The 26,215-nt window shown below is 37.1% G+C and overlaps 1 protein-coding gene across 1 annotated transcript; it reads left to right on the top strand.

Moving 5' to 3' along the window:
* The first annotated feature begins 10,723 nt into the window (after nucleotides 1-10,723).
* LOC127429264 (sia-alpha-2,3-Gal-beta-1,4-GlcNAc-R:alpha 2,8-sialyltransferase-like) lies at nucleotides 10,724-24,301 on the top strand. The gene is made up of 4 exons (XM_051678205.1): nucleotides 10,724-10,883; nucleotides 13,239-13,362; nucleotides 17,565-18,122; nucleotides 24,019-24,301. Exons 1-4 carry the CDS (start codon nucleotides 10,724-10,726, stop codon nucleotides 24,299-24,301), a joined length of 1,125 nt encoding a protein of 374 aa, XP_051534165.1.
* Nucleotides 24,302-26,215: the final 1,914 nt, after the last annotated feature.

Below are 26,215 nucleotides of genomic sequence, written 5' to 3'. Positions count from 1 at the left end.
TATCACACCATCCCATCTACTGACATAATTTATTCATGGCCAGAAATGCACTTGAGACATTAGTAATTACCATCTCGCTCTTTTGCAGTTTGACACACAAGCTGTGCTTTAATTCCTGGTGTATAAAACCACTCCAGAGTAGGAAATACTTCCTGCCCGTTCATTAGCCTTCTCTATTTATTTCCTCCGATGGATTCCACATGCAATCATTTATTCATGCAACGACCACCATCACTCCTCATCAGCACGTCCCAAATGTTGTGGACCGCAGGACACACAACTTAAAACACTTCGGGGGAGCGCAGAGGTGATGAAGATGATGATGAGGTGACAGAGAGATGGAGAGTGTGAAAAACACTCAGATGGACACATGGCAAGAGCAGCACTTTAGTCTTTGTGCAGTGACACTATTGAAATGATAATGGCTGTGAGTCTCTTGTTGTTGGTTCTGAGAAGAAAACAGTGTCTAAGAGTTTCTGAACTGACCAAAAAATGGCTATTCTTTTATCGTTTACTCACACTCATTCGCTCCAAACCTGAATTATTTGTTTTTGTTGTCCGTACAGTGAAAGTTAATGGTGACCAGGGGCTGTTAAGCAATGAAAATGACTCTAAATGGAAATGTAAAAACTATATGTCGGACAGATTTGTATGGTTTGTATGGTTCTTAACCAGAATAAGCTGAAAAGTGGGCCAGACTTTAAGCCTATAGACAAGTGTGGTTCTGTGAGACTATATGAACATTGACTTCTGTTCAAGTTTTAAACCAGCTTTCAAAATCTCTCTGAGACTCACTTCATCAATATGTTTTTGTATTTGAGAACAGAAACACCCAGCTTAGGGATGTAGACCACACTATTAAAAGTGTTTGGGGACTCTGGGCAGATTTTCAACACTATCCTACATTTCCTCAGAGAGGAGAGAAAAGCTAACAGGTTTTTATCTGACACACTCAGTGTGACCTCATCTGGGATGAGCTTCTCAATTAAAGATGAATGCAAGAGTGAAATTCTCCTGGTGTTAGGCGTTTAAGTGTGCTGAAAGATGTTTTGTGTTTTGACCACTTACTATGGAGTGTCGAATATATTCTTTGAGTTTTGTGAGTTTTATTTTGCAGACATTTACAATGTTCTCCTGGCCAAAACAGCAGTGTAAATCAGCTCAAGACAAGGATTTTCCAACATGAAAACGATTCCAGATCAGCAGAAGTGATCAGCTCGACTCATTAACTTTTCCAGATCAGCAGTGAGGATCAACTGAGCACACGGATCATTCCATATCAGCAGAACAGCTCAACGTGAAAATGTTTCCAGATCAGCAGAGGTGATCAGCTCAACGTGAAAATGATTCCAGATCAGTAGAGGTGATCTGCTCAATGTGAAAATGAATTCAGATCAGTAGAGGTGATCAGCTCAATGTGAAAATGATTCCAGATCAACTGAGGTGATCAGCTCGACTTAACTAATGACCTTTTCTGGATCAGCAGAGAGGATCATCTTGACTCATTAACTTTTCCAGATCAGCTCAACACACATACCTTTCCCTACCAGCAGAGATCTGCTCAACATGATAATGTTTCTAGATAAGCTCAATGTGAAAACCATTCCAGATCAGCATAGGTGATCAGCCCAACTCCTTAACTATTCCAGATCAGCTCAACACACAGACCTTTCCATATCAGCAAAGATCAGCTAAACAAGAAAATATTTCCAGATCAGCAAAGATAATCAGCTCAACTCAAACCTTTTCAGAACAGGACAGAGGATCAGGTTGACTCATTAACTTTTCCAGATCAGCATAGAGGATCAGCTCAACACAGACATCTTTACATATCAGTAGAGATCAGTTCGACATTAAAATGATTTCAGATCAGCAGATGTGATCAGCTTGACTAATTTTCTTTTCCAGATCAGCAGTGAGGAACAACTGAACAAACAGATCACAGAGTTCACACAGCTAAACATGAAAATGTTTCCAGATCAGCAGAGGTGATCAGCTCGACTAATTTACTTTTCCAGATCAGCTTAATACACAAACCTTTCCATATCAGCAAAGATCTGCTCAACAGGAAAATGATTCCAATTCTGAAGAGATGATCAGCTCAACTCATGAACTTTTTTCAGATCAGCAGGGAGGATCAACTCAACACATTAACTTTTCTGGATCAGCAGAGAGGATCGGATCAACACACCTACCTTTCCATATCAGCAGGGATCAGTTCAACATGAAAATATTTCCAGATCAGCTCAATGTTAAATCCATTCCAGATCAGCATAGGTGATCAGCCCAACTCATGAACTTTTCCAGATCAGCTCAACACACAGACCTTTACATATCAGCAGAGATCAGACCAACAGAGGTGATCAGCTCAATGTGAAAATGAATCAAGTTTAGCAGAAATGATTAGCTCAGCTCTTTAAATTTTCCGGATCAGCTTGACTTATTAACTTTTCCTTATCAGCACTGAGGATCATTACAACACACAGACCTTTCCATTTCAACAAAGTTCAGCTCAACATGAAACATTTCCAGATCAGCTCAACACACCGAACTTTCCATATCAGCAGATATCCGCTCAATGGAAAAATGATTCCAGATCAGCCGAGGTGATCAGCTCGACTAATTTACTTTTCCAGATCAGCTAATACACAAACCTTTCCATATCAGCAAAGATCTGCTCAACAGGAAAATGATTCCAATTCTGAAGAGATGATGAACATGAAAATATTTCCAGATCAGCTCAATGTGAAAACCATTCCAGATCAGCATAGGTGATCAGCCCAACTCATGAACTTTTCCAGATCAGCTCAACACACAGACCTTTCCATATCAGCAGAGATCAGATCAACAGAGGTGATCAGCTCAATGTGAAAATGAATCAAGTTTAGCAGAGATGATTAGCTCAGCACTTTAACTTTTCCTTATCAGCACTGATGATCAGCACAACACACAGACATTTCCATTTCAACAAAGTTCAGCTCAACATGAAACATTTCCAGATCAGCATAGGTGATCAGCCTAACTCATGAACTTTTTTCAGATCAGCTCAATGCACAGACCTTTCCATATCCACAGAGATCAGCTCAATATAGAAATGATTCTACATCAGCATAGGTGATTAGCTTGACTCGTTAAATTTTCCAGAATAAAACAGAGGATCAGCTCAACATGTGAACATTTCCAGATCTGTAGAGGATCCATTACTTCGGCTGACATTAGCATGAAAACACCAATCAGGCAAGTGTAGTATGGAATTCTGGGTAAATTGTGTTCCCTCCCAAAAAAACTAAATCTGGGTTACAGTGAGACATTTACATGGGAGTGAATGGGGCCAATCTGTAAATGCTAAAATACTAAAATAAGCATTTCTTAAAGGAATATTCTGGATTTAATACAAGTTAAGCTCAATAGACAAATTTGTGGCATAATGTTGATTACCACAAAAATGAATTTAGACTAGTCCCTCCTTTTCTTACAAAGAAAAAGCAAATATCTGTTACAGTGTGGCACTTACATTGAAAGTGAATGGGGCCAATCTGTAAATGTTAAAATACTCACTGTTTCGAAAGTATAGCCACAAGATGTAAACAATATGTGTGTTAACATGATTTTAATCTGATAAAATCGCATACCAATCTTTTCTGTGTAAAGTTATACAACTTTGCTGCCATGATGACCCTCTGTAAATCCTGTTATCCTGCAAAACGTCAGTTTAAACAACTTTAAAGTTCAGATAATGCACAAGTTTTAACAGAAGATTTAATGTAAGTGCTTTTATAAAATTATAAACTTCACATTTTTGCCTTTAAACATTCAAAAAATTGGCCCCATTCACTTCCATTGTAAGTGCCTCTCTATAACACAGATTTTTGCTTTTTTTAAAGAAAAGGAGGGACGAGTCAAAATAATTTTTTGTGCAAATCAACATTATGCCACAAATGCGGTCGACTGAGCTTAACTTGTTTTAAACCCAGAATATTCCTTAAATGTTATCACTTTAAGTTAACACACACATACACACAGACATACGTATGATTTGCTCATTATCTCATCCTCTATAGTTAACAAGCCTTGACAAAATTCCCTGGCAGAATATACTAATTTATCTCTCTTTCTCTGGTTTGGTAATGAGTCTTGAATAAATATGTGATTGTTAGGCGGGTTTACTCTGTCTTGACAGATAGCAGCTTGTGTTATCCAGATTAGTTAATGAGAAACCAGAGACTGAGATTACAGGATCTGTAGAGACTCTCCCTTAAACATGAGCTTATCAGAGTAACCGAAACACGAGTCTCACTTCTTACAAATGCAACATGAATTATTATCTGTAAAGTCTCTGTTTGCCTGATTCTGATACACAGGGTAAATGGATAAAGTGAGAAAGTGGAAAGCAGACAGACAGGATGTGTGTGTGTGTGTGTGTGTGTGTGTGTGTGATGTGAAAGGGAGTTGAGAGGAATAAAATGACCAAACGTCTCTTTGATTTTCGGTCTTTCAAGGAATTTTACAAAACCATGACCATGTTTTTTAAGACCCCATGAAAAGGCAGTTTTATTTCCTGTGTTGACATATTTTCTGTTTGGTCAGGACATATGAAACAGCTTGTTTTTTTGTTTTTTTTAAATATCCAACCTTGATTTGCTACTTATTGCTCGTCTGTGACTTGTCTTTTCCGTGGCCTCCGTCGTGTACTTGCTCGAGTGTTGTTTAATTTAGCTTCAATAGCTAACTGCTTTGCCGAATATTACAATTTTACCTCTGACAGCTACTGTCTACCTGTCAAATATTTGTGAAAGAAAATCAATATTTTATAATCTTTCCATATTACCCTGTATCAGGTCAACAGCTTTGAGTTTCAAGAGAGAGAGTGAGTGAATTCAGTAATATTGAAAGAAGTTGCTTTGCTTGTCCTTATACGTAGCTCCTTTAGCATGTCCTTCATACAATAGTTTACAAGTACAGTCTATACTTCACTTGAAAGTATATCATCTTATGGGACCAGCGACCCCTCATCATAGTCATCTGCTATCACTTCAGACAGTATGAAGCAACCAGAACCTTAAATTAACCAGTTGAGAGATAGAGAGATAGTTCACAGTTCTAGCTGAGCTGATCAGTGTTTAAACTTCCTACAGTGGCACAAACCCTCATTATCCTCACATTATCTCAGCGTTATCTTAATGTTATCTTAATGTTAGCCACTGTCTTATCTCTGCTAATCGTGTAAGAGCATGCTGCATCATTAAACTGATTTGTTTCTTGTGCTTCTGGTTAAATTAAGGGGTCCGACTTTATGGTTAGGTTTAAGTGGGGTATGAGTTATCATGAACGAATGTTCAAAACACAGTTTCTCTTTCTTCTGTGGTACACAACAGGGCTTTTCACGTTACTGTCATGGTTATGTCTGGGTAAGGTGTTAGACTTTATTGTTAGGTTTAGGTTTGCATCAAAATATGTGTTGTGTAACACGGAAAAAAGGAAATATCAGGGTTTAACCTCCTGAGACCCCGCGTCCACATGCGTGGACATTACGTTTTGGCATCACTATAGGCTATGCATGATTTCATTTCATGTAAACCGACTGATCTCAGTTCAGGAGACTCTAGGCTGTTATTAAAGGGTTAAACTTTCAACATACAGAGTCATGTGACAAAACAACATGGCGCTGATCACATTGGAGTTTGTCTTTGGGAGAAATGGCAACAAAACTACATTTTGTAAGAAACCTCATCAAGTTTTTACATTCAAACCTGTTTGAGTCTCTAGTTTCATCTGATATGCCATTTTTAAATTTCATTGATTTATCGCGAAACAGCACGCTGTTAAACACACTGACCACGTGCGTGGACTACAGGCTCATTTTCAGTTCAAATATCCAATATTCACTGTCTGTGCATTATCACATTGAGAATAAACTGATGCATCCAAAAACTGATAAATGTGTCTTTCAGAGGCTTTATATGGAGTTATGATGAAAATAAGGTGCATTTCAAACTGTTCTGAGACCAGTGCAGACAGACAGCACACTGGAGGTTAAGTCATGCACTAAATAGGGAGCAAGGGAGCATCCTTTAGCTCTCTATGCAGTTAAGTGCGTTCACTCCTAAAATCTGATCAAAAGTTCAGTTTCAGGCTGCAGATGATGTTTGGATCACTCAACATGTTTGACAGACATGAGACAATGATAATCAGTACATAGATTCAGAATTTATAATGTATCATTTTATTTTAACATGATTGACAGTGATTGGATGATGCTGGACATTACTTTGAATCAGAATTAATTATGATAATTTCTGATGTAATGTCTGTAACGTCTCAAAAACATGAATAATCAACACTCCTGGAAACATCATGAACTATTAAAAAAAAAAAAACTGACTTTTTTATAGCTTGGTATTATTTAAAATAATACCAAAAATAATAACTTGGTCCCGCTGTCCACATATGTGGACATAATTTTTTTTGTGTGTGTAATGTTTCTTAGGGGCTACTAGTTACAAATCAAAAGGAAGAATGGAAAATGCACACAGCAGTCACACAGGGGTCTCAGGAGGTTAAAACAACATGAGGGAAGTGTATGTGATTGGTTAGTCTGAAAGTCGTATGTTTTTGCACAATCCAACATGCACGATTTCTTACAATTTTCACATCTCGTATTATTCGTACGACTTCTCATGAGATCGGGTTGAGTGTGACGCTGTTGGAAACAAACATTACAAACGAGATCTCTTTAATATCTCAATTGTTTCTCCTAGACAGCAATGAGAAGAAATGGAAAGTCTCCTGCTTCTTAGATGTTTCTCATTAAAACTCCTCTAGTGTTTCTGATCTCAAAATTTACTCAAACATTTCATTCTTGAGTTTGTTCTCCATTTGCTCTCCATTTAATCTCATTGCTGTCCAGGTGAAATAATTGAGATATTAAAGATTTTATTTCCTACTGTATGAGCACATTCTTACGAACGTTAAGATAATAGATTTGTAATTTCAAATTTTTTCAACCTTGATTTTATGTATTGAAAATTTGATAAATTGTTTTATTTGTTTATTTATTTTTGCATGACCGTCTTTGAGAGTCCTGTGTTATATTTTTTTCCTCCAATGTTTCCGAGTGTGTTTTAATGTTATCAGTGAAGTCTTTAACTTGACGACAGCATCAGATCTTATCAAACATATGTACAGAACAGCGCAGGAACGTGACAAGAGATTAAACACACACATACACACACACACACACACACACAAAGCAGGTGAATGAATCATCTATTAGTCACAGCAGAATAACAGTCTTTGTCACACTGAATGTGTCCGTGTCATCAAAGGTTAAAAAAGAGCATCAGCACGTTGCTTAAACGCTAAACTAATATTTGTCCAGGAAAATGTAATGAGTTGTGAGCTGCTTTCACACTGACTGCATGTTTGATTATCTGCGTTCAACGGTCATTCTCAGGAAACGGTGCCATTTGTGTACTAAATGTGAGATAGTAAAATAATTAACCATGTACTGAACTTAATTACATCATTTGATGCAGTAGATTTAACTCTGATTAATGTGTAATGCAAAAGAAAATTAAAAAGTACACTTTAATTTTATTTTTACATGTTTTTCATTAGAATGTCAGCCAGTTTACCCCCATTCATCACCGTTACTTTTCAATTGGTTATATTGAATAATAATTACAAAAATAATAATTCTGTCTAATTTATTGTTTTTAGTGAAATTAAAATATGATTTCAATATTTGTTTTTTTCTTCATTAAGAACACTGTGTGAGAATTCAATGCACTCCATTTGACCTATTTTGTGTCACCAATGAACCAAAAGTAATACAAAGTCCCTTTAACCTCGTGAGACCCCTGTGTGACTGCTTTGTGCATTTTCCTTTCCCCTTTTTGATTTGTAACTAGTAGCCCCTAAGAAACATGCAACAAAAACAAATTTTTTTTGGACGTACATTTGCTAAAAATGTACGTCCACATACGTGGACAGCGGGACTAAGTTGTGAAATTTTAAATAATAGCTATAGAAAGTCAAATTTTATTAATCAAATTGTTTATTATGTGTCCAGGAGTGTTGATTATTCATGTTTCTGAGATGTTACAGACATTACATCAGAAATTAGCATAATTAATTCAGATTCAAAGTAATGTCCAGCATCATCCAATCACTGTCAACCATGTTAAAATAAAATGATACATTATAAATTCTGAATCTATGTACTGATTATCATTGTCTCATGTCTGTCAAACATGTTGAGTGATCCAAACATCATCTGCAGCCTGAAACTGAACTTTTGATCAGATTTTAGGAGTGAATGCACTTAACTGCATAGAGAGCTATAGGATGCTCCCTTGCTCCCTATTTAGTGCATTACTTAACCTCCAGTGTGCGGTCTGTCTGCACTGGTCTCAGAACAGTTTGAAATGCACCTTATTTTCATCCTAACTCCATATAAAGACTCTGAAAGCAACATTTCCTCTCAGTGTGATAATGCACAGTAAATATAGGATTTCTAACTACAGCCTTGTCCTATTGTACACATTAGTGTACACTGAGTATAGCAGCATGGCGTTTTGAAATAAATCGCTCAAATTTTAAAAATGGCTTTTTGGATGAAACACTATGAGACTCTAATCTTTTGATTCAAAAAGTTTTTGTAAAAACCTAATTAGGCTTCTTACCAGATGTAGTTTTGTTGGTGTTTCAACTAAACACAAACTCCTCTGCGATCGTCACCATGTTGTTTTGTCACATGACTCCGTGCGTCGAACGTTTAACCCTTTACTGACAGCACAGAGTCTCCTGAACTGAGATCAGTCGGTTGACACTTTTGGCTCAAGTGTCGGCTCACGTGCTCTTCAGGACTCATACCCCGGTCCTTATATCACAAGTGCAATGCTCCATCAGTTGAACTACCGCACAATTTGTATGTAGTTGATTATGTAAATACAACCGTTAAATTGAGTCATGCGCTATAGTAAAAGTGTTTAAATGTCATAAGCATTGTGTATGGAATAGAGTGAAAAGTAAGTGTTTATGAACTGATAATCTGCAGTTTTACTTGTGATTTGTGTGAAAGTGAATAAAAGTCATTGTTATTGAAGCACATCTAGTGTCCATTTCACCTGGAAACTGGTGCGATATGTACAAAAGTTTTACAGGTTAGTGGAATTAAATCTTTATTTAAGACATAGCATTGAACATAACACAACTGAACTGAACTCCATCACTAAATCATCATCCTATACGCTATCCATACTGCCACTTCTTTCACATTGACAATGGCTCAGTACTGATCTGAGATTTATGAGTCTTTACTGAGTGTTTAGCTACTGTAAACTCACACACCGTTTTCTGATGAATGAGTGTTTCTGTGTGCTTGAGAGTGTGATTGACGCCGGTCATCTACCACATGTGGAAATTAATCCTGTGAAACTCCAATCAGACGAGTCTCACTGGTCAGACTGTTGCTTAGCAACCGCATCCCTCCCTGGCCTGAGCATCGCACATACACTCAGGTCTCACACCCACTGACCCCGCGGCCATACATCAAACACACAGCGGCTATCTCCTCGTATAATACCCCCATTCATCTTCCCTGCGTTTCAACACAAATGGCCGTCGTTTAGCCGCGGTCGTTTCCACCTCAACGTCTCGTCTGTGACTCACTGTACAGTGTATAAAATCATGCAGATACAGGTCAGGAGCTTCAGTTAATGTTCACATCAACCATCAGAATGGGGAAAAAATTTGATTTCAGTGATTTGGACCGTGGCATGATTGCTGGTGCCAGATGGGCTGGTTTGAGTATTTCTGGGATTTTCACACACAACAGTCTCTAGAATTTACTCCGAATGGTGCTAAAAACAAAAAACATCCAGTGAGCGACAATTCTGTGGATGGAAATGCCTTGTTGATGAGAGAGGTCAACAGAGAATGGCCAGACTGGTTCGAACTGACAAAGTCTACGGTAACTCAGATAACCACTCTGTACAATTGTGATGAGAAGAATATAATCTCTGAATGCTATTCTGAGATGCAGGTTGGTGCTGTTTTGGTGGCATGAGGGGGACCTACGCAATATTTGGGATGTGGTTTTAATGTTGTGGCTGATTGGTGTATGTATAGCCTAATATATTATAAATAAGAAACAAAATATAAAATTTCAAATATGATTATTATAACATTTGTTATGTAAAAATATATATATAAGATACAATATTCAATATATTATCGAATATTTCTGACAATTAAAACATTTTAAATATGAATAATAGTATGATTACATAATAAAATGTTATAAAATATAATTTAATTGTTTTAAAAACTTTGTAATAGTTTCTTGTGCACAGCCACTATAATAATGTTCTTAATGCCTAAATCTGTTTTGTAATTCTCATGGGGATTTTGCAGATTGATGTGTGTTTGCGGTGTCAGTGAGACTCCCGCACATCCGTCTGCGCCTTACTTGTTTATTTCTTGCATTTCTCTGAATAGGGTCGAGACTCCTTTAAATATCAGCTTGGGTCGATGTATGCAGAAACAGTCTGAATGTGGCCGGCGATGTTTAACCTAAATGCAGATATTAGACAGAGATCCGTCATGGCTGCGGCTGGTGCTGATGAGAGACCGGAGCATCTCTGATCATCATCTGAAATGATGCCGCTCACATTCATCATGACTGTTCTCTGTGTGTAAATCGTGTGTGTTGTGGGCTGAGATGCTTCGGGTGGTCGGTGTTTTGGGTCTGGTGATGTTCAGCGTCGCTTTGCTCATTTTATCACTCATCAGTTACGTGTCCATAAAGAAAGAATTCATCTTCACCTCCACGAATTACGCCAACGCCGGCGGCCCGCGGATGTACATGTTTCATGCGGGGTTTGGGAAAGTAAACGTGTGCTTTATTACAGCTGTTCATTAACAATGTCATGTTGTGTGTGTTTATGTCTATTACACAAGAAGCAAAAGCGTCTCTTATGCACATGACTGAAGATATAGGCCTACATGCAGATGAATAACTGTGTGGGGTATGGTGTAATGTAATCATTTTGAATCACTCAGACAGTCAGACTGATGTACAGGGATTTTTGGAAAGGCCTCTTGTCCTGTCATGATGCTCAGTGCGCATGCGCAGTTCAGTCCCAGCTTATGAACCTGAAAACTAGCCTACATTCTCATATTTCGCAGAGTAATGATTTCAGAACAGTCAGCAGGCTGTATTCATCTATACATGTATAGTCTAGCTTTCTATTATAGTCTTATAGTCACTAGTCTGTTTTATTCTATTCAAATATTCCATATATATATATATATATATTATATATGTGCAGTATATACAGTATATAATGTATATGTAAGTTCAAATACACTTTATATATATCAATGTACATATAATATACTGTATATATATATATATATATATATATATATATATAATATAATGTAAATGTAAGTTCATATTTATTGAAGAAATTCAATAAAATTCAACTGATGGAGGAAGAGAAAATATGTACATACACACATGTATATAAAATATTATTTATTTTATATACGTGTGTGTATGTACAAATTTTCTCTTCCTCCATCAGTTGAATTTTATTGAATTTCTTTTACTATATGAACATTATAAACAAAAACAAGGCCAGTGTTGTCGAAGTGTTGCTATGCAGTTGACAATGTGTTCTGAGAAGTTGTTTGCTTGTTGCTAAGAGGACTCTAGGGAATTGTTGGATGGTTGCTTGGGAATTTTGGGTGCCCCAGTCCAAATAGCGCACCCCAAGTTTCTATGATATTTTGTCTCCTTTACTGTGTGTCTAAGTGTACGTTTCAACTGCATAATCTGAGGTTTCATTCATGTCTGTAACACAAACAGTGTGTGACAAGTTACATGCCAAAGTTTAATACTTTTGAAAAACCCCAAATGACAGTAATAGTGATGGCTGCCTTAGCAAACACCAGTAATAACAATGTGTAACTGCAATTACATACAGTCACTATCCCAAAAGTATTGCTTCTCTCTAAGATCAAGTATTGTACATGACCACAAATTTACATGTTCATTGGTATTATTTATGTAAATACATTGTAAAACGAACACGGTAAAGTGTGATTGAGTGTTCTGTTTTTTTGTTGTTGTTTAAAGTCTTTGAAGCTCAAGGATCTTGCCGGTAAACTCTGGCTCTTGACTGGAGACTGTAAGCGCTGTCCTTGGTCCTGATTTACTCTTGTGGCAGTTTCATTTCAGTCAGTAATCGGAACGCTTTCAGTCCAGCCAAGGTTACATAGCGAAAGATATTTTGATCAAAAGTGCTCTTGCGGAAAGTATGGGTTGGGTTTGGGTGGGGTGGCATTTGTTATTCAGCTCCACCAGTTTACTTTACCAATTAGTGAACTATGAGTCAACTGAACTACTGCCACTAATGAGAGAATGTGCCTGAAGTGGCAGAATTGCATTCAGATGTATTCCAATTAAAATTTAAACCATTTCATTTTTGGAAAAACAGCTTGATTTTAATTAGGAGTTCTGATTTTAACCTATACAGGAAATCCTATACTTCCTCAGCTCATTTCAGTTGCGTTATTTGAAGCAAAATTGACAAACAAAATTGTACAATCTAGGGAGGGAAATGTTGTAGAATCCTAATTTATTGCTGAAAGCCTGGTTTAGTATAATTCATCTGCTGATGTTGCATGTTATAGGTGAAGTGTGTAATTTCCGTGCCAGCATCAGAATCGTTTGCCAGGGTTGTACAACATTATTTCAGTAATTTGAAAAATCTACAAAAATAAAAAACAGATATATCTGACATCAGCAAGATAAGCTTGTTTGAAAACTGATTGATCAGTCAGTCCATTAATTGACTGAGTTTCTCTACTCTGTAATATTCAATGTGACTTGAGCTTTATCTGTCCTGTAACCCAACACAACACTTTGACCTCTGAGGCTGTAAACCAGACTCAAATATCTTTGTTAATGAAACGGAACAAGCTTTAACAAATGAGAGTGCGAAAACGAGCAGGCGTTGAGTCTAAAAGAGGTTGTTTAATTAGAGCAGGCATTGAGCGCCGCGGGCAGGGGTGACTGACAGGGGGCTGGATGGGTCAGAATTGATTGGAAGCACTTTCAACTGTGCTGCCATCAGCAGGACATCAGGACCGGGCCTTCCTGTGAAGTGGAACAGAAACATTGCTTGTTTTTTTCTGTGTCTCATTTCCTCTATCTGTCCATCTTCCCATCAGGTCCCAGCTGGCAATGAAATTTCTGGATCCAGCGTTCACGTCGCTGAATGCCGCGCTCAACGAGAATCTACAAGAGTCCTACAACTGGAAGTTTAACAAGACCGCTTATTTAGAGCAACGGTGAACATCACGCAATCAAGCAAACTGCCAGTAGTGAAGAGTATTTTAATCTTAGAGGTAACATTTATGAATACTGACAAAGCTGTTTTGAATTTGACCTCTCTAATTCTCTAGATGTTTTAGTGTTGGGATAGATTTTCTTCACATGATGGCAAAAATATACATAAAACTAATAGATTTTAGATACTATTTTTAAGATGACACATACATTGACCCCAGAAAGTATTTGAATACTTTAGTGACATTTTTAAATATATAAATATCTTAATATGACCATAAAATTGAGGTGGAAATTAATTAAAAGAAAGACAAATTGTATATATCCAAAAATATGGTTTACAAAACAATTACAAAACATAGTACAATGGTGTATGGCCACAAAACATGGTATTACAATGTTGCATAGCCAAAAAACATGGTATTACAATGGTGTATGGCCAAAAACATGGTATTACAATGGTGTATGGCGACAAAACATGGTATTACAATGGTGCATGGCCAAAAACATGGTATTACAATGGTGCATGGCCAAAAACATGGTATTACAATGGTGCATGGCCAAAAACATGGTATCACAATGGTGCATGGCCAAAAACATGGTATTACAATGGTGCATGGCCAAAAACATGGTATCACAATGGTGCATGGCCAAAAACATGGTATTACAATGGTGCATGGCCAAAAACATGGTATTACAATGGTGCATGGCCAAAAACATGGTATCACAATGGTGCATGGCCAAAAACTATATTACAATGGAGCATGGTCAAAAACATGGTATTGCAATGGTGTATGGACAAAAACATGGTATTACAATGGTGCATGGCCAAAAACATGGTATTACAATGGTGCATGGCCAAAAACATGGTATTACAATGGTGTATGGCCAAAAACATGGTATTACAATGGTGCATGGTCAAAAACATAGCATTACAATGTTGCATAGCCAAAAAACATGGTATTACAATGGTGCATGGCCAAAAAACATATTAAAAGGTGTATGGCCAAATACATGGTATTACAATGGTGCATGGTCAAAAAACATGGTATTACAATGGTGCATGGCCAAAAACATAGCATTACAATGTTGCATAGCCAAAAAACATGGTATTACAATGGTGCATGGCCAAAAAACATATTAAAAGGTGTATGGCCAAAAACATGGTATTACAATGGTGCATGGTCAAAAACATAGCATTACAATGTTGCATAGCCAAAAAACATGGTATTACAATGGTGCATGGCCAAAAAACATATTAAAAGGTGTATGGCCAAAAACATGGTATTACAATGGTGCATGGTCAAAAAGCATGGTATTACAATGGTGCATGGCCAAAAACATAGCATTACAATGTTGCATAGCCAAAAAACATGGTATTACAATGGTGCATGGCCAAAAAACATATTAAAAGGTGTATGGCCAAAAACATGGTATTACAATGGTGCATGGTCAAAAAACATATTAAAAGGTGTATGGACAAAATCATGGTATTACAATGGTGCATGGCCAAAAAACATGATATTACAATGCTGCATGAACATAAAACATGGTATTACAATGGTGCATGGCCAAAAAACATGGTATTACAATGGTACATGAACATAAAACATGGTATTACAATGGTGCATGAACATAAAACATGGTATTACAATGGTGCATGAACATAAAACATGGTATTACAATGGTGCATGGCCAAAAAACATATTACAATGGTGCATGGCCAACAACATGGTATTGCAATGGTGTATGGCCAAAAACATGGTATTACAATGGTGCATGGCCATAAAACATGATATTACAATGTTGCATAGTCAAAAAAAAAAAAAAAATGGTATTACAATGGTGCATGGCCAAAAACATGGTATCACAATGGTGCATGGCCAAAAACTATATTACAATGGAGCATGGTCATAAACATGGTATTGCAATGGTGTATGGCCAAAAACATGGTATTAAAATGGTGCATGGCCAAAAAACATATTTCAATGGTGCATGGCTAAAAACATGGTATTACAATGGTGTATGGCCAAAAACATGGTATTACAATGGTGCATGGCCAAAAACATAGTATTATCATGTTACAAGTCCAAAAACATGGCATTATTATGGTTTATGGCCAAAAAACATGGTATTACAATGGTGCATGGCCAAAAACATGGTATTACAATGGTGTATGGCCAAAAACATGGTATTACAATGGTGCATGGCCAAAAACATGGTATTACAATGGTGCATGGCCAACAACATGGTATTACAATGGTGTATGGCCAAAAACATGGTATTACAATGGTGCATGATCGAAAAACATGGTATTACAATGGTGTATGGCCAAAAACATGGTATTACAATGGTGCATGACCAAAAAACATGGTATTACAATGGTGCATGGCTGAAAACATGGTATTACAATGTTGCATAGCCAAAAAACATGGTATTACAATGGTGCATGGCCAAAAACATGGTATTACAATGTTGCATGGCCAAAACACATGGTATTACAATGGTGCATGGCCAAAAAACATGGTATTACAATGGTGCATGGCCAAAAACATGGTATTATCATGTTACAAGTCCAAAAACATGGCATTATAATGGTTTATGGCCAAAAAACATGGTATTACAATGGTGCATGTCCAAAAACATGGTTTTACAATGGTGTATGGCCAAAAACATGGTATTACAATGGTGCATGACCAAAAAAACATGGTATTACAATGGTGCAAGGCCGAAAACATAGTATTACAATGTTGCATAGCCAAAAAACATGAAATTACAATGGTGCATGGCCAAAAATGTGGTATTACAACGTTGAATGGCCAAAACACATGGTATTACAATGGTGCATGGCCAAAAACATGGTATTACAATGGTGTATGGCCAAAAACATGGTATTACAATGGTGCATGACCAAAAAACATGGTATTTCAATGGTGGATGGCCAAAAACATGGTATTGCAATGTTGCATGGCCAAAACACATGGTATTACAATGGTGCATGGTCAAAAAACATGGTATTATCATGTTACAAGTCCAAAAACAGGGTATTACAATGGTTCATGGCCAAAAAAAAAAAACATGGTATTGCAATGGTGCATGTCCAAAAAACATGGTATTACAATGGTGCATTGGTACAAAAAACATGGTATTACCATGGTGCATAGCCAAAAACATGGTATTACAATGGTACATGGCCAAAAACTGGTATTACAATGGTGCATGGCCAAAAAAACATGGTATTACAATGGCACATGGCCAAAAAACATGGTATTACAATGGTGTATGGCCAAAAACATGGTATTACAATGGTGCATGACCAAAAAAACATGGTATTACAATGGCACATGTCCAGAAACATTGTATTACAATGGTGCATTGATAAAAAAAAAAAAAAAAAAAAAAAACATAGTATTACAATGAGACATGTCCAAAAACATGGTATTACAATGGTGCATGGCCAAAAACATGGTACTACAATGGTACAGGTCCAAAAACATTGTATTACAATGGTGCATTGGTACAAAAAACATGGTGTTACCAAGGTACATATGCAATAAACATGGTATTACAATGGTACATGGCCAAAAACAGGTATTACAATGGTGCATGGCCATAAAACATGGTATTACAATGGTAAATGTCCAAACAGCATGGTATGACCATAGTGTATGTACAAAAACATAACATTACAATTGTGCACGGCCAAAACAAAAGGTATTACCATGGTAAATGTCCAAAAAAACATGGTATGACCATAGTGTATGTACAAAAACATAACATTACAATGGTGCATGGCCAAAACAAAAGGTATTACCTTGGTACAAGTGCAAAAAATATATTGTATTACTATGGTAAATGTGCAAAGAAACGTGGTATTACCATGGTGCATATCCTAACAAATGGTATTACAAAAGTACAAAAACATAGCATTACAATGTTAAATGTTCCAAAATCATGATATTGCCAGGGTATATGTCCAAAAAAAAAAACATGGTATGACCATAGTACATGTACAAAAACATGGTATTACCATGGTACATGACATGGTGCTTAGATACAAACTTTGGTGGTGCACTACAGTCCAATATCCCAACTCTTCAAGCTGTTGATAATTATGTGGTTGAGTTAAGTTTGATTCACTCTGATTCTGTCTCATGCTTTTCATTCTGATGTTGTTGCTTCTGTCTTCTCACCTGTTTTCCAGTAAAGAGATCGCCCAATACATTGACGTACCACACAACTTTGCCCTGACCAAGAGCAGCGTACGTGTGGGTCAGTTAATGCACTATGACTGCTCGAGTCATAAATATGTCTTATCCATTGGTAAGAACCTCAGGTCTTTGCTTCCAGATTCTTCTCCCATCCCCAACAAGCACTACAACACCTGTGCTGTCATAGGGAACATTGGAATTCTCACCAGCAGCCGCTGTGGTCCCAAAATCGACAAGTATGACTTTGTCTTCCGCTGCAACTTCGCGCCTACCGAGGTCTTCCGTAGAGACGTGGGGCGTCAGACCAACCTTACGACCCTCAACCCCAGCATTCTGGAGAAATACTACAACAACCTCCTGACCATCCAAGACAGGAACAATTTCTTCTTGAGTTTGAAGAAACTAGATGGAGCCATACTTTGGATTCCTGCGTTTTTCTTCCACATGTCAGCCACTGTCACACGCACGATCGTAGACTTCTTCGTAGAGCACAAGGGCCAGCTCAAAGTGCAGTTAGCCTGGCCAGGAAACGTTATGCAGTATGTGAACAGGTGAGAGCTTTTGTACACCTGCCTGTCAATAGTATGACCAAAAAACATGATATTACCATGATACATGTGCAGAAAAAAACAAGGTATTACCATGGTACATGTTCAAAGCTATGGTATTACAATGGTACATGTCCCAAAACAAATGATATTACCATAGTACATATCCCAAAAGTATGGTACTACCAAAGTACATGTCCAAAAAACATGATATTACCATTATATATGCGTAAAAACAAAAAAACAAATCAAGGTATTACCATAGTACATGTCCAGAAATCTGATATAACCATTGTACATGTCCCAAAACATGGTATTACGATAGTACCTAACCTAAAAACATGGCTTTACCATAGTAAGTGTCCCAAAAGCATGGCATTATCTTGTTATACGTCCAAAAAATGGTATTACCATGGTACATGTACAAAAAACCATGGCATTGCCATAGTACATGTGCAAAAACATGGTATTACCAGGGTACATGTCCAAAAAACAGTTATTAACATGGTATGTGGGCACAAAAACATTGTATTGCCATGGTACATGCCCCCCCCCCCCCAAAAAAAACAGTATGGTACAAGTTCAAAAAATATTATATTATCATGGTACCATGTCTAAAAAAACATTGTATTACAAAAAATTATGACATTACCATTGTGCATGCCCAAAAAACATGGTATTACCATGATACAATACCATGTTTTTTTGGACATGCACCATGGTAATGCCATGGTATTCTTTAAAGTACCTTTGAGTTCCATATAAGTAACATGGTATATACATATGGTACCCATATCGAAGCACGATCGTATTACCACCTGATACTATCGCTGTGCCTCACTGTAGCTGCCTGACAGGAAATACATGAAACATGGATGTCAGGGTGATAAAGAATGTTGAAAGGAAGTAAAAGATGAGATTATTAGAGCATCTCTAAATGAACACACACAGAGAGAGTTGGTGTCTCTGTACTGGATTTTAACCCATCAGACCATTAGAAGTGATCTGTTGTCCTGTAATCTTCTGCAATCCCATTAAACACAGTCCGTTCCGCTCTGACAGAATTAACCCTGTAAGAGGCTCACAGGCTCCATAAGGAGCTTTAAAAGTTATTCTGTTTAAACACGGTAGCACATTATACAGGAAATGGACCGATATCCATACACAAGCAAAAACCAGTACACATTAGCTCTGTTCGGAAACCTAGTGAGCTTCCTTAAGCATTTGAAGGCATCATGGGCGCTCTCTTGATAAGAACGCTGTTCTAAAAGGTGGCAGCAACATTATGATGCCTTGTAAGATGCCTTGTTTTGGCCAAATTCGAAAGTATCCCTTACAGATATGGTAATCCTAGTATGCATAGCACCAAGATTAGTATTAGCATAGTATATTGTATCAGACAAGTTGACTTATATAATTACATTTCTTTCAAAACTGACAAGTACTGTTAAAAATAATTATTGTACATCTAATTAAAATATTTGTGCATGCTGTATATTTTTATACTTATTAGAGCATTGTATCGTTAACTTAGCAACATGCTAACTCAAATCTACTATAAATAATACTGCATGCTTCACTTAATTAGCTCTATTTTGTGGAATTGGAGTTGCAATTCCAAATCACTCAATTATGAGCTTCCGTTTCAGTTTGGATGTTTGAAAACGCTTTCATTTAGCCACGTTTACGCCTCTCATCCAGACTAGAACAGTCTGTACCTCAACCAAAAAAGGGGCATTTTCGAAACGCTCTTCATATCCGCATAGTTTGTAAGATTATGTCGTTAGGAAACTGAAAACAGAGTTTTCAGACAAAAATGGATTAGTGTTGATGTGGCCTTAGAAGGCAGCTGCCTAAGTAGGAAAGGCAGCTCACTATGTTTTGGAATAGCCGGTCTCTCTCTCTCTCTATCTCTCTCTCTCTCTCTCTTTGGGTTCACCAGCAGTTTATTGTATTAGAGATGGTGGGTGATCTAACCTTGCTCTGAGCAAAACTCTAGTGCCGGACCCCACGTACACAAGGCTACTGACCTTCATGGATGTGCTGTTTTTCCATGTCACATTTTTACTGCAAACACACATGCCACTTTAGGTGAGGTACATGAGCTTTGTGTCCTGGGGGTTTATGGGCAACTACTGTTTAGTGTGCACTGGCTTACTGCCATTTACTGTAAACATGCAATATAAGCACATTTGTCCTATTTCATGATGCACATGAGCATGAACTTTTCTGTTTGAAGTTTGTGGTAAGTTTTTGCAGGACAGATAATACCAATGTAAAAATGTGGTATTACCATGGTACATATGCAAATAAACATGTTATTACCATGTTAGATGTGCAAAAAAAAAAAAAAAAAAAATAAAACATGGTATTCCCATAGTATATGTGCAAAAAATGGTATAACTATAATACATATAAAAAACATGGTATTACCATGGTAGATGTCCAAAAACATGCTATTACCATAGTACATGTACAAAAAACATGGTATTCTCATTGTATTTGTGTAAAAAATGGTATAAACATAGTACATATCCAAAAACATGGTATTACCATGGTAGATTTTCAAAAAACATGGAATTACCGTGGTAGATGTTAAAAAGACATGATATTACCGTGTTAGATGTGCAAAAACATGGTATTAAAATAGTATGTGTACAAAACAAAAACAACAAAAAAAAACATGGTATTACATTCGTATGTGTGAAGAAAATGGTACATTACCAAAAACATGGTATTACCACGGTAGATGTAAAACAAAAACATTGTTTTACCAAGGTACATGTGCAAAAAACATGATATTACCATGTTAGATATGCAAAAAACATGATATTACCATAATAGATGTTCAGAAAACATGATATTTCCATGTTAGATGTGCAAAAAACATGTTAGTATGTGTACAAAAAACATGGTATTACCACATTACATGTGCAAAAACCATGTTATTCCCATAGTTTGTGTGCAAACATTTTATTAACATAGAACATATCCAAAAAAACATTGTATTACCATGGTAGATGTTCATAAAACGTGGTATTACCATGGTAGATGTTTAAAAAAAAAACATGGTATTACTCTGGTTCATTTTATTAACATAGAACATATATAAAAAAACATGCTATTATCATAGTACATGTACCATAAAACATGGTATTCCCATAGTTTGTGTGTAAATAATTATGTAACCATAGCACATATGAAAAAAAAACCCATGGGACATGTACAAAAAACATGGTATTACCATAGTACATGTACACCCCCCCCCAAAAAAACAAAACAAAACATGGTATTTCTATGGTAGATGTGCAAAAAACATGGTATTACCATAGTGCATATCCAAAAAAAAAATAATGGTATTACCATGGTAGATGTGCAATGATTAATTTGAGGTGTCCTTACAGTAGCTCGTACTGTTCCGAGATCAGCTCATATGGAAAGATTGTGTTTGCTGTTGCTGTGCAAATGGATTTAAATGGCTGTCTAAATAAGTGTCACATTTAGCCACAAATTCAAAACAGAAAATTGTAAGAAATCCATATCTATTAGCTTTCATGCTCACATCTTTATTGTGGTGTACTCCTAAAAGTAAACTAAATAAACTTTTAGTGCATAAACACATTTAAAATGTACAACTTAAAAGTCTCTTCCAGGAACTTGGACTAAAACTTTTGAAGACATCATCTCCTGCTTAGAGGTTTATATACAGTGGTGTGAAAAAGTGTTTGCCCCCTTCCTGATTTCTTAATTTTTTTGCATGTTTGTCACACTTAAATGTTTCAGATCATCAAACAAGTTTAAATATTAGTCAAAGATAACACAAGTAAACACAAAATGCAGTTTTTAAATGAAGGTTGTTATTATTAAGGGAAAACAAAATCCAAACCTACATGGCCCTGTGTGAAAAAGTGTTTGCCCCACCTGTTAAAACATAACTTAACTGTGGTTTATCACACCTGAGTTCAATTTCTCTAGCCACACCCAGGCCTGATTACTGCCACACCTGTTCTCAATCAAGAAATCACTTAAATAGGACCTGCCTGACAAAGTGAAGTAGACCAAAAGATCTTCAAAAGCTAGACATCATGCCGAGATCCAAAGAAATTCAGGAACAAATGAGAAAGAAAGTAATTGAGATCTATCAGTCTGGAAAAGGTTATAAAGCCATTTCTAAAGCTTTGGGACTCCAGAGAACCACAGTGAGAGCCATTATCCACAAATGGCGAAAACATGGAACAGTGGTGAACCTTCCCAGGAGTGGCCGGCCGACCAAAATTACCCCAAGAGCGCAGCGACGACTCATCCAAGAGGTCACAAAAGACCCCACAACAACATCCAAAGAACTGCAGGCCTCACTTGCCTCAGTTAAGGTCAGTGTTCATGACTCCACCATAAGAAAGAGACTGGGCAAAAATGGCCCGCATGGCAGAGTTCCAAGACAAAAACCACTGCTGAGCAAAAAGAACATTAAGGCTCGTCTCATTTTTGTCAGAAAACATCTTGATGATCCCCAAGACTTTTGAGAAAATACTCTGTGGACTGACGAGACAAAAGTTGAACTTTTTGGAAGGTGTGTGTCCCATTACATCTGGCATAAAAGTAACACCGCATTTCAGAAAAAGAACATCATACCAACAGTAAAATATGGTGGTGGTAGTGTGATGGTCTGGGGCTGTTTTGCTGCTTCAGGACCTGGAAGACTTGCTGTGATAAATGGAACCATGAATTCTGCTGTCTACCAAACAATCCTGAAGGAGAATGTCCGGCCATCTGTTCGTGACCTCAAGCTGAAGCGAACTTGGGTTCTGCAGCAGGACAATGATCCAAAACACACCAGCAAGTCCACCTCTGAATGGCTGAAGAAAAACAAAATGAAAACTTTGGAGTGGCCTAGTCAAAGTGCTGACCTGAATCCTATTGAGATGCTGTGGCATGACCTTAAAAAGGCAGTTTATGCTCGAAAACCCTCCAATGTGGCTGAATTACAACAATTCTGCAAAGATGAGTGGGCCAAAATTCCTCCACAGTGCTGTAAAAGACTCATTGCAAGTTATCGCAAATGCTTGATTGCAGCTGTTGCTGCTAAGGGTGGCCCAACCAGTTATTAGGTTTAGGGGGCAATCGCTTTTTCACACAGGGCCATGTAGGTTTGGATTTTGTTTTCCCTTAATAATAACAACCTTCATTTAAAAACTGCATTTTGTGTTTACTTGTGTTATCTTTGACTAATATTTAAACTTGTTTGATGATCTGAAACATTTAAGTGTGACAAACATGCAAAAAAATAAGAAATCAGGAAGGGGGCAAACACTTTTTCACACCACTGTAAGTGTCCAATCAAATGTTTTCTAGAATGAGATTGTCTCTCCCCATAATACCACCCGCTTATGACTAGTAATAGCAAATAGCAAAACATGGCTTATTGCTGTTATGTAAACTAAAGGTTATTGGCTTTTTCAAAGAACAAAGGGACGAAATGTCGACGTGTCCCACTCTAGCTTCCTGTTTCATCACAGGAAAGAAAACAGCACTTGTCAAGCCATTTTATGTCGTCTATAAAATTTTGCGCATTGTGTCATTACTTTCATGACAATTAAACACATCTTCTGAAATTCACTATACTGTAATGCAAAAAAAAAAAAAAAACATTTGGTGAGATCCACACAAATGCTCAACCGACCTGCCAACAGAACTGAAGCCTTTGTCAGCTAATACACACTTATTGATTTTGTTAATCCTATTTCCAATTGACTACATCCCAAACATTTCAAAAGATCTGTTCATAAGGTTTCTGTGTGCTTGTTTAAATAATGATTAAAACAAAAAATGAAAATTTCTTCACCTGTTACAAACACTCCAATGTAACCGAAAAGAAATGTCCTCTCTCGTCCATCTGCAGGTATTGGAAAAACAAGCAGTTGTCTCCGAAACGTTTCAGCACCGGCATACTGATGTTCACGCTGGCCTCGTCTCTGTGTGATCAGGTCCATCTGTACGGCTTCTGGCCCTTCGGCTGGGACCCAAACACGGGGAAAGAGCTGCTGTATTATTACTACGACAAGAAAGGCACCAAGTTCACCACCAAGTGGCAAGAGTCGCACCAGCTGCCCACAGAGTTCAAACTGCTCTTCAAAATACACACGGAAGGCGTCCTGAAACTCAGCCTCTCCCACTGCGCCTAGAGGGCAAAGGTCAGGGTCAACTAGTCAACGGTCAGAATTCAGGGTCGCTTGGTTTTGCTAATGGACGTTTGTCATGATTTGGGGGTGGCGTGGATTTTATTTCTGCAACTATCGACATTGAGCTCAGTAGTAGTATTATTGGTAAATACTGGTATCAGTGATAGAGGACACGTATTGATGACATCAGTGATATGAGAGTTCTGTGTGCTCAAAGCTTTTATCTAATCAGTTTACTATATCAAAAGGCTTATAGAAAGGCATCATATTACAATATAGCCAGAATATAATGCAAATATTATACTATATAACATACAGCATATCAAAGAAATAATTTCAAATCTCTGAGATGTATCACAATTTTTAGCCATACTATAATCCTTTAATTGATTAACGGTTTCTCATAGTTAGTGTTTGGATCGAACCTCTAACAGTAAGTGGTCCTGCAGCTTTTGAATGATCCCTCTGTTGAGGAGAAGTGTGCTGTTACTTTACCTAGACATCAGACTGTTAGTTGGACAATAAAACAAGTCTTGAGCCATATCTAGAGACCAAAATATTATGGAGAATTGGTGGTGGACTTTTTGACTTAGAAGGCAACAACATAGTGACCACACTGCATCACGTTAAAAACCGCTTAAAATCGTGGCTGTGACTTGTGCAAGTGCCAATTACATTTTCTTCAGAAAATGTGAAAATCTTGTTTTGTATATAGTCACAATTCCATTAAGAGAGTAAATTAAGAGAGTAAATGAGGACACTACACTTACTTTCTGCATGCCAAAGAAAGTTAAGTCTGGTCTTGGTTTTAAAGTATTAGATATAAACTGATCCTGTCAGTTAATAGGCTCTGGGTATTCTGAACAGATCGTTGAATTGCAATTTGACACAAGGTGTGTCAATCACTCAGATTGTACTAATATAGCGTTACTATATAAGTTATTTTTCCCATTAATTTTTTTCCATAGGGATTTCTTAAAATCCTTCATAAAAGAGTTGTGCTTCATGAACCAAACCAACCAGCTCTGAGGTGAATCACAACATTACAAACTTTGATTTGAGCGAAAAAAAAATGTAAAATCTGACAAAATCCATCCCATGAAGCATTGTGAATGATGTCATTGAATTAAAAATAATGGAAAAATATAAAATGATTGATTTAAAGTTTATTGCAAAATTTTCATATACATATACAAATATATAAGTAGTTTTGAGAACAACTTGATTGTGTCATTCACAGTGCGTCAAGGGAGTGGCTGGTTGCTGCAGAGCTCTTTTCGCGTGCTTTGTTGTCCGCGATTCTCTGATTGGTGGATTTTCCCAGCATCCTGGGTAGTGTAGTTCTTCACCAAAAATTGTGCTCTTAAATATGATTTAAAAAAAATAATTATTAAAGGGATAGTTCACCCAAAAATGTAAATTCAGTCATTGTTTACTCACCCCTGTGTTGTTATAACCCTATATGACTTTCTTTCTTTTTCTTAACCCAAAGGGAGAAATTGTGAAAAAAAAAAATTGTGCTCAGTGATGTCATACAATGGCAGTTTATACAGCCTGATCTCACAGTGAAATCGGAAAGAGTAGACTGACTTTTCTTTTGACAAATTCAGTATACGTTGACCGAAATTTCAAAACACTGCCCCCAGTGGCCAAAGCGGTAAGTGTTGTAGGGCATATGGGCATGTGTGAGCTACATTTATGTCCAGGAGAGGTCGCCAAAAGCTAGTAGTGAAGCAAGTTGTTTTCAGCTTTACAGGACATTATACAATGAAGAGAAAAGCATGTATTTATAGATTCTATCACCCAACCCAAACCCAAACCTTACCTTTACCATTAGTGGATTAAAAAAGTAATGCTAGAGGGAAAGGTGAAACCTCTGAATCATGCTCGTCATTGACTATTCAAACGTGGTTACTG

This window comes from Myxocyprinus asiaticus, chromosome 38 (genome assembly GCF_019703515.2).
Source record: "Myxocyprinus asiaticus isolate MX2 ecotype Aquarium Trade chromosome 38, UBuf_Myxa_2, whole genome shotgun sequence".
In the NCBI taxonomy this organism is placed as follows: Eukaryota; Metazoa; Chordata; class Actinopteri; order Cypriniformes; family Catostomidae; genus Myxocyprinus; species Myxocyprinus asiaticus.
This window is presented reverse-complemented; position numbering and strand designations above follow the sequence as displayed.